Source organism: Gavialis gangeticus, unplaced genomic scaffold (genome assembly GCF_001723915.1).
Source record: "Gavialis gangeticus isolate Ggan-Ray unplaced genomic scaffold, GavGan_comp1, whole genome shotgun sequence".
NCBI classification, from domain to species: Eukaryota; Metazoa; Chordata; order Crocodylia; family Gavialidae; genus Gavialis; species Gavialis gangeticus.
In genome coordinates this window covers 48023398-48033249 of record NW_017728996.1, presented here as the reverse complement: position 1 = coordinate 48033249, position 9852 = coordinate 48023398, and the positions used below count along the sequence as shown (strand labels likewise).

The 9852-nt window shown below is 50.4% G+C and overlaps 1 protein-coding gene across 2 annotated transcripts in view; it reads left to right on the top strand.

Moving 5' to 3' along the window:
* The window catches only part of SNX33 (sorting nexin 33), a 16686-nt gene that overhangs the window by 246 nt on the left and 6588 nt on the right, over positions 1-9852 (top strand). Inside the window, exon 2 of one of the 2 annotated variants that reach the window (XM_019504441.1) lies at positions 186-2185. In XM_019504441.1, the coding sequence (XP_019359986.1) occupies positions 748-2185 (1438 nt within the window). In that variant the 5' untranslated portion in view covers positions 186-747. Of the gene's footprint in view, positions 1-124; positions 2186-9852 lie in introns of those variants that run through there. The other variant, XM_019504442.1, reaches the window with a different exon arrangement.

Genomic DNA, 9852 nt, shown 5'->3' with positions numbered 1-9852 from the left:
GCGCGGGGCAGTGCGTGCCGTGCGGGGCTGCCCTGGGCCCGGCCGGCCGCGCTCCTTTTTTTCCTTCCTCCGCCCTGCCGGAGGGATGTGGCTCCCCCTTCTTCCCTCCCCCCCGCTCCGGAGAGATTGCCAAACGTTTGGGCTGGGATCATCTGAAGGTTGTGTTTTGTTTTCCTTCCTTCCAGGGCTTTTGCCAGCGCCACCACTTGCCATCGCGCCGGAGACGCAGCTCGGCGGGCAAGGCGGCCAGGCCGACCCTGGGCTTTTCTTTTTAAAGCCCTTGAGAAGAAAGCTCCAGTGGGTGAGGGGCGTCCGGCCTCCTGCTGATCAGGATCCTTGGTTTTTTGGTTTATGTGAGTTCAAGCCGAGACGGTGGACGGCGCGGGCACCAAAGTCAAAGCTGTGTGGACATGAGGGGTTTGCGGATGTGGATGTGTCTGACGGAGGCTTATGTCACCTAAATGGAGGGGCAGAGCATGTCTGTGCACCCCAGGAATGTCATTTGGGACCAAGGAACTGAGTCCTCAAGATTCACTGGCATTTTTAGACCTTGAAAGTTACATCTTAGACTATATATTTTTACTGCATGGTTAAATCAACTTGGCCCTTTCCCACAGCTTGGGACCAGGTTTTAAGCCATAAAGAGAGTGTGTGCGGTGCCCTCCTCTGCCAGGAGCTGTTTAAATACCTGAGCGATTATCTGCCTGTTCTCAAGGGCTGAGTTGCGCAGTCCTGCAGGAAACAGCCATGGCGCTGAAAGCCCGAGCACTTTACAACTTCCAGAGTGAAAACAAAGAGGAGATCAGCATCCAAGAGAACGAGGAGCTGGTGATCTTCAGTGAAAACTCCCTGGACGGGTGGCTGCAGGGCAAGAACAGCCGAGGGGAGACTGGCCTCTTTCCTGCCTCTTACGTGGAGATCCTGCGGTCCAGGTCGAGCTCCAGTTATACAGACTATTCAAACAGCCCAGCTGGCTCTCCTGGACATGACTCCTCCTTCTACATGCATCGTCCCAACGCCAGCATCTCCAACCAGGGCAGCTTTGAGGACGACGACGACGATGATTGGGATGACTGGGACGATGGCTGCACGGTGGTGGAGGAGCCCAGAAGTGGCCCTGGCACCAACGGGCATCCCTCCCCTCACCTGCAGTACCCTGCGGTGTACCCCAGCCAGAATGCTGGCTATCGACCCAAGCCTGCTCTAGAGAGACAGGACAGCATAAGCTCCTCCAAGAGGGGCAGCGTGGTAGGGCGGAACCTCAACCGCTTCTCTTGTTTTGTCCGCTCGGGGGTGGAGGCCTTTATCCTGGGGGATGTGCCCCTTATGTCCAAGATTGCTGAGGCTTATTATATTGAGATGGGGTCCAAGGGCCCCCAATGGAGGGCCAATCCACACCCTTTCATCTGCTCTGTGGAGGACCCAACCAAGCAGACCAAATTCAAGGGCATCAAGAGCTACATCTCCTATAAGCTGACTCCCAGCAACATCACCTCCCCAGTCTACCGGCGGTACAAGCACTTTGACTGGCTGTACAACCGCCTACTGCACAAGTTCACGGTGATCTCGGTGCCCCACTTGCCAGAGAAGCAGGCCACCGGGCGCTTTGAGGAGGACTTCATTGAGAAGCGCAAGCGGAGGCTGATCTTGTGGATGGACCACATGACCAGCCACCCAGTCCTCTCCCAGTATGAGGGCTTCCAGCACTTCCTCACCTGCCGTGATGACAAGCAATGGAAGCTGGGGAAGCGGCGGGCGGAGAAGGATGAGATGGTCGGGGCCAGCTTCCTGCTGACTCTTCAGATCCCCACGGAGCACCAGGACCTGCAGGATGTTGAGGACCGTGTGGACTCGTTCAAGGCCTTCAGCAAGAAAATGGATGACAGTGTCCTGCAGCTGACCAATGTGGCCTCCGAGCTGGTCCGCAAGCATTTGGGAGGCTTCAGGAAGGAATTCCAGAAGCTGGGCAACGCTTTCCAAGCCATCAGCCACTCCTTCCAGATGGACCCACCCTATAGCTCGGATGCCCTCAACAATGCCATCTCCCACACAGGCAAGACATACGAGACTGTAGGGGAGATGTTTGCTGAGCAGCCCAAGAATGACCTTTTCCTCATGCTGGACACTCTCTCCTTATACCAGGGGCTACTTTCCAACTTTCCGGACATTATTCACCTCCAAAAAGGTAAGCCATGCTGAGATGTGGCTTTCTCAAAGGTTGCTGTGTAATAATGTAGCAAAACTTGTCCAGCCAAGCAGCTACCCAAGGCACTGACAACACTTGCGTTGTTTGGAGGTTGCCTTCTCCTAAAGTTGGAGCAGATTTGTTTTCTGGCCTTGCAGAGCAGGAGGTGGGAGTCAGGGGTGGATTCTGAAGACAGAAGTTTGTGTGATGATGGAAGGGCTGCTGTAGAGGATCTTCAGTTCTTAGTCCTTCTGGGGTGCTGTGCCTTTCAAAGTGCTATGCACACATTAGTCCATTCTCCCAGCTTCCCTGCAGCACCAGTATATGTCATGGCTCTAATTTTATAGCTGGAGAGCCTGAGACCCTAGAAATTATGGCCCAAGGCTTCAAAGTCAAGGTTTGTTCAGGCCTAATGACCCATTAGGCTGGCACAGGTAAGACACACCAGTCTCTATAGCCAGTGGTCCCCAAGGGAATTGTATAGTTAGCAGCACTTTTTACTACCTCTTAGCTTAAATGACCAGGGGCGCATTCACAACTGAGTTGACTAGAGGCAGCCTTCAGCCTGAGTCCAGAGTGAGTCTTTGAATTCATGCCCCTGGAACCACATCAGGACACCTTAGCCATTTTGCTGCCCTGCCCAGGCCAAGGTTTCCAAAGGGACCCCTCATTTTAGGTGTCTTAAGTCTTTGGGTTCTAGCTCCTGCTTTTCAGAGGTGCTGAGTCTCCCAGGTCCCTGCTGACTTGTATGAGATTAGGTTGAAAGCAAGGCCCAAGCAGTCTCAAATGGGACCCACAGAATTAGAGGCCACTTTAGGGAATTTGGGCCTCAGTGATTTCCCCAGGACTGCATGGTAAATTAGCAGCAGAACTTGGGTGCTGCTTTCCCCAGCCTTGTGTTTGGCCTCTTGGACTGCACAGCCACTGAAGAGGCTGGCTAGAATCTCTGGGGCCAGGAAGAAGGCCAAAATCCTCCTTGCCAGTCAGCCAGAAGTGTGCCTGCCTAGTGCCCTTGCTACAGTTTCTGCCATACCACATTACAGCCTGATGTTTATCCCACTGTGGAGCGAGGAATCCAACGTGGGCCTAATTTCCTTCCCTCCCACCCAAACTGAGAAGGGGAAGCCCACTGCATTTTGGGAGCTATGTGATCGGTGTTTTGCTCAGAAACGTAGCTCTGCCAGGGACTTTCTTGAGTGAGCACTGATAGGAATTACCATATAACCCTGACCAGGCATAACTGCCTTCCAGAAGATAATGAGACATCAGTTAATTATGCTCCTCCTCATGGTTCAAGGACAAGCATGAAATCCAGTGGTAGGCAAAACCTGTTTTCCCTGCCTGTGCAGAGTTGAAGGATGATGTGACACTATATACTTGGCTTGGTTTCTGAGGCAGGATCTCAGGACTCCTTTCCCTCTGCTCCAATGCATGGCCTGAGGCAAGAAGGGTACCTTGGGTAGACAGGGACAGTCATTGTCACCCTCTGAAGGAAGCCAGCTCATATTTACGTTGCTCTCAGCATGCCTTGGATGTGGCCACATGTCTTCCAGGAAGGCCTTGGTGCTTTGCCTACCTCTCCTTGGAGACCACCACAGCCCTCTTCAGAGAGCCAGAGCCTTTAGAGTCCATTCTGGAAAGTCAGTCATCAGTGCAGAGCCCAGATGGCCTTTTGGGCCAGGGAGCTGGAGACACCTTGTTTCGTCACAGCTGGGGAATGAAACACCAATCAGAGCACCATGGTTTACTAATGAGGTGCTCATGGCAGCAGCAGAGCATGGGGCTTGCTGGAGCAGCAGGGTCCCGAGTGGACCCTGTACTCACCAAATACAGTGAGAGAGTGAGTGCATCTTGGAACCTGCTACTTGCGAATGGGTTTGCCCAGCAGTGGAAAGGTGAGTCTTGGAGAAAAGCCATCTCTTAATCACAGAATCCAGGCTATTTGCCCCAGGCTCCTTCCTCTGGTCACGTTCGCCTAATGAACATGAAACATTTGAATGTTTTGAGGAGGGGAGGTGGCAGGGGAAGCTCCTGTGGTGTAGAGAAGGAGAGCCAGGATGGCCAGGTTTGAGGTGCTACAGACATGCTTCCCTTGCCCAGGTGAAAACGGCTGTTTTCCCCAAGTAATATGCACCCAAGAGACTCTGTCTTTCTGTGGGGTTGTTCTCCCTCCTCCCCAGCCTGCTATTGACCTCCCAGGGGAGGAGGTAGGCAAGAGAATCCAGCTCTGATTTCTCTCCAGGGCAAATATTTTGCGATGGAAAGGTTTAGGCAACAGGCATGCAGTCAGGTGGTGTCCTACCATACCACTGTGGGGAGGAAGTCAGGTGTGACACACACAGACAGGCTGTGGCTTGTGGGTGGGTCCGGTTTAACTTGTCTCACTACCTTACCAGAAGGGTCTCAGTCACACCTGGCCTGCAAGCAAACAGGAAAATAGACTTGTTTTTTTGAGGGAGCGTCCTACTGAACTCCAAGGGCCATCTTCACATGGAGAAATGGCTGCTTTGTGAGTAGCTCTTACTGCAGTGAAGGTCCTAGCTACTACTCCTTGGGTCAGGATGGTGGCATTTCCCCCTTGGGGGTGGTGCTGGCACCACACAGAAGACCTAGGTCATGGCATTTATTTAGAAACAATCCTGCTCAAGTCCCACCCTGGTGTCACTCAGCTGCCTCTGCTACGATTGCTTCAGAGTGGAATTTAGCCCTGGAGAGTTCCTGTAGTTTTTTCCATTCTTTTTTTTTATACCACTAAGGAAATCCATACGAATATGGGGCCAGAACCTGCCCAGAGTGAGACTGCTTGGGTGTAGCTGGGGGCGGGTTTTGGCTTAGAACGCCTTGTTTCCTAAGAGCTCCTCTGTTTCTGCTACAACTTACCAACTGGGAGCCATAATCCTCTGGTTGGGACAGCTGAGGGACTTCTACGTTCCCCTTTGTGTGACAACACAGAGGGTGATAACCTCATAGCTGGAGTGCTCAGCGGGGGTGAAGAGAAGCTGTTTGTGAGAAGAAATCCTGTGTTCATGCCAGTGGTCCCAGTGCTAAAGAACGAGGGCAGAGGAATGCAGGAAAACCGCCAAGCTGAATTCTTCGTGAGCAGAATTAAAGGGGAAAAAAAAAGAAAAATGTTTTGTATGAGTATTAGCCATGCTCTAAAGCCTTGTCTCCACCAGAGAGGCTTTATCCTGGTGGAACCCAAGCTAGGCAGTTTCCAGCAAACTCAGTTGTAAATACTAACTTAGCCACACCACAGACACTCCTTCCTGGGCACGGTTCACTAGAGGGCTGATTGCGACCTTCAGACCTGTTCCTATCTCTGTGTCATTTTCTTTTGAGCCTTGTGGTGATCCCTAGCCAAGAATAAATATTTGCAGAGGACCAGCATTTGCACTGACAGTCATGTTAGGTCCTACTGAGGTGGAAGTTTAACATGAGTTGGTTAAGCTGGTGAAAAAGGCTGAGTGGCTGCACTTATTACCATCTTAAGGAGGGTGATTTGGATATTGTTTAAATCAGTTAAGAACACATTTGACCTAAGCTGAAATAAGTCCCTCTTAAATAGAAGCAGAAGGGTTTGCCCTGTGGTGTCCACTTGTTTCATGTAATCAGCTTGAAAACAGATGTGACTTTGTGCCCTCAGTTACTCTGGCGCACAACTTTGGAAAAGGACTCAATTCACACGGGCAAATTGGAGGTCAATTAACTTGAGCTACTATGTGGCCTCTAAGCTGGACAAAGCTTACAATTCCTAGGAGCCAGAAAGGAAAAAGCTTTGTCTTTTAGTACAAGTCTTCAAGACTAAAGTGAAATTGGAAGATTTGTATCTGCACAAGAAGGACCTGATTTTATTCCACCTGTTTAGGCACCAAAGTGGACTTAGATGCCTAAGTGCAATTCTATTCCAACTTATTAATATATCTACTTGCGTGGCACGCTGTCACCTTAGTCTTAAGAATAAGTCACAAAAAAGCAAGAAGGAGGAAGGTGACTCGGGTACCCTTTGCATTACTCATACAGGGTGGAATACAATCACACTTAGGCACGTAAGTCTACCTGTGTACCTAATAGGTGGAATAAGTTTTGGCCTGAAGGGTTTAGTTAGTCTGCAAGCTCCTTGGGACAGGGATTGCCAGTTGGTTGCATGTGCATACAGTACTCGCTGCCATAAGGCTCTCATCAGTCTCTAGGCACTGGTCTCATTTAAATAATGAATAACGTAGCCCCTTGTGAAGGCCCTCTGAACTTGGACATTAAGCACCATCACTCATCATTGGCCTTTAAAATGAGACCGGCTTGAATTATTGCCAATAATGGCTTCATCATCCTGGTTTGCATCTTGTGTATTTACCCCAATGCAAAGTGACAGTTGTGATGTGATAACACTTTGCACCTACCTTGTGCAAGGTATAAGGCATTGGAGGGGGGAGTCCCAGGTGTGAGAATGTGGCTGGTTAGTCTCCTACCCCTGGATTTCTCCAAATATGTCTGTTAATGGGGATGCTTCCATAGCCCTGTGCAAAGGCTTGGCTTGTTTCCCTTTGACCGTTCACAGTGTATAATGGGTGAGCTAAGTTGCAGGGTGCTGATTCTGCCTCCCTGAGCAGAAGGAGTATTGTTTTGTAAAGAGATGGGCAGCAAATATCTCTCAGTGAAGGATCATGGGGTGTTCATGCATGCTTCTTTGCAGTATTCTCCCAGCTCTGATTAAAATAGAGGATTCAGTAGTAAATCACACTGAGTCTGTGTTGTTGAGGAAGCCAAAAAAGTTGATGAGCCATAAGTGGCTCATTAGGCTAGGGTGGTTAATAAGCCATGGATTCTATAGCGAGCGGCATGCAAAGGAGTGATGTGGTTGGCGTCATGTCTTTCTGTCCCTGACTCCCCAGTTCCCAGTGACTAGGTACCTTTTTGCAAATAGGTGGGCTTTGGCAGGAGTCTGGAGGATTTCACTACGTGTAGACCAAATAAGCCTTGCTGTGGGGGGCAGACAAAAAATTGCTTATGGGGCTCTAAGGCTGTGGTTACTCTACAGTTGAGAGGAGTGAATGTGGCATAGTTCCACATACCTAGAGCTTTTGCTTTACTAGCCTGGGTAACAGTGCTGTGAAGGCACAGTGACACAGGCTTTATTATGGCCTGGATGAGGAGCAAGGGGATCCTGAGTGCATATGAGAGTGGCTAAGGTCTGGTCCACTGTGTCTTCATTGCTTTTTTACCTCACCTAGCTTGATGAAAACTACCTTGAGCATGTCCATCCCTGCCGCAATCACCTTGGGTGGCAGCATAGCTATAGCCTCAGTATGAAAGTGTTTGGTGTTGTTTTATACTGTATGTCTCTTAGCTGTTATCTGAGGAAGAGGGCACCTGTCACACACTGACATAGTCCTAGATATAGAATCAACTGATTCAGTTTTCAGGCCCAACTTCCTTCTGGCACTTGTGGTCTGGGTCTTTGTCTGGAGGCTGCGGACTTGGATCTGGTCTGGGGTAGGTTAGTGAGGTGATTTTGGCTGTAGTTAGATGCTGTCCCTCTAGGATGGGTGGAGAGGCACAAATGAATCTTCAACTGACTTCCCCTCTCAGTCTTGTTTGGGCTCAATCTACATAGGCCTGTGTCTCTGCTGCAAACACAGCTGTATTTTGTTATTAAGCTAGTTAACCTGAAAAAGCTACAATAGTGTAAACTCCTAGGGAAATAAAGCACAGCTAGTTTTTTTATCTTGAAGCACAGAATTGAGGTCAACATAATCCATTTCCCCTTGCAGTCTACCTTAACTAACTCCACTGTGGCGAAATCTTCAATCCCTTGCCTCCACTAGGAATTTGCATCAAGTAGATGCCTCTGTGTACAAAACTATCCTTTTACTGCAGTGAAAACATACGTTTCATTTGTCCGCCCATCACCAAAGTGTCTACCTGCCTTTACCTGATCAAGTAAGGATCTCCATAGGAGTATGAGAGGAAAGCTGACAAATTCACCCTGAGTGCAGTTCAGGCTTTCAGCAGACTCAAGTAGATGACAATGGCACACTGTTTTTGGTTAGGTTTTCTTTATAACCAGAGACCTTAGAAAATCTCAGGGTAGATTTTCAATGGATGCGATCCAGATCTCCCATGGGCAGATTTGAAAACTTCAGCCTTCAGCTTTCTTTGAAGTGTAATATTAAATTTTGGAGCAAATTGGCTGGATCCTGTGGCAAGTTCTGACACTGGAGACTACACAGGGTCTCAGCAGAGAGGAAGAGCAAGCATGACATCGAGGGAGAATATGGGTCATGCTAGTTTTCATGAAAGAACAGTAATAGATTTGTCAGCAGTTCTGGACCTGTCTTCTCCACAAAATATGAATGGTCTTTGATATCCTTCAGTCTTCCCCCCACAAAACCCAGTCCTCTGAGGAAGCAGTGGTGATGCCCCTTTCCTTGTCCTTAACCAGTGGGTGGGGTAGAGGATGTGCCCAAGATGTGGGAGACACGGGTTCAGTTCCCTTCTCCGCCTGAGGGGAGCTCAGCTTGCTCCCATGACCACTCGCCTGACTGCCCTAACCGCCGTGTGCCGGCTCTGCCGGGGCAGGGCCTTCTCAGAATCTTCTCCCAATTTGGTCCGCTTGCCTGGAAACATTCGCTATTTCTTGGGAGTGATAGAGACTGAGACTCTCTAGCCTAGTGGTTGGGGAGCTCATCTTTGCAGGAGTAGACCTGGGTTTCAGCTCTTGCTCCAGTGAATATTGAAGGATTTTATATCGAGTCTTCGCTGGAGTGGGGGCTGGGACTCGGGGCTTCCTCTTCCATGCAGCTGTCCTCACCACAAAGTCATGTTCAGTGTCTCCATCTCTTTCTCTGTGGCTTCATCTGTGTTTAAGTATTACATGCCAGGACAGTGACAGCTTCAACGGGGGGATGGCACGTGCCCCTCCCACCCCACAGCTGCCTCTAGCCTGGTGGTCAGGGCACTCTGGGACAGTGGGCAATGTCTGTTCAGAGCCCTTCAGGCAGAGGAGGGAATTGGACCTGGGTTTCTCATGCCTTGTGAGGAGGCTGGGACCACTGCATTCCTGGATAAAAGGGGTGGCTGTGAGAAACAGTTTGGGCTGGGACCTCACTTGAGTGTTTGAGATTCTGAGACAGGTGCCTTCCTGCAGCCCAACGTAAGGTAGGTGTTTGACACCCCTGTCCTCAGCCCTTCCAATTGGGCAGCTTGGGTTCCTAATGGCAGTTGCAGGGGCCAGGTGTTATACACACAGATCAGGGGCAGGCAAAATACGGCCTGTGGGCTGGATTTGGCCTGCCAGGCCATTCTATCCAGCCTGCGGAGCCCCTAAAAAATTTAGTAAATTAATATTTATTTGCATGTCCCTGTCAAAGCTGGATGGAGTCAGGGGCAGTAGGACCCAGAGGGAGCCCTCAGGCTTGCAGGCTTGAGCAGCCCAGCTCTGCCCTGCCCACCCCCAGCCAGTTCCCTGCTTTCCTGCCCCTGCCCTGCTCCAGCACCTTGTGACTAGCTCCTGGCTGCATCCCTGGACCGCAGAGCATGGGGCCACGCTGGTAGGGGTGTGTATGTGTGCGTGCATGCGTTGGCAGGTGCAGGGGAAGAGTATGTGCGTGTCTGCAGGCACGGGGCACAGAGAGAGAGAGAGAGAGAGAGAGAGAGAGAGAGAGAGTGTG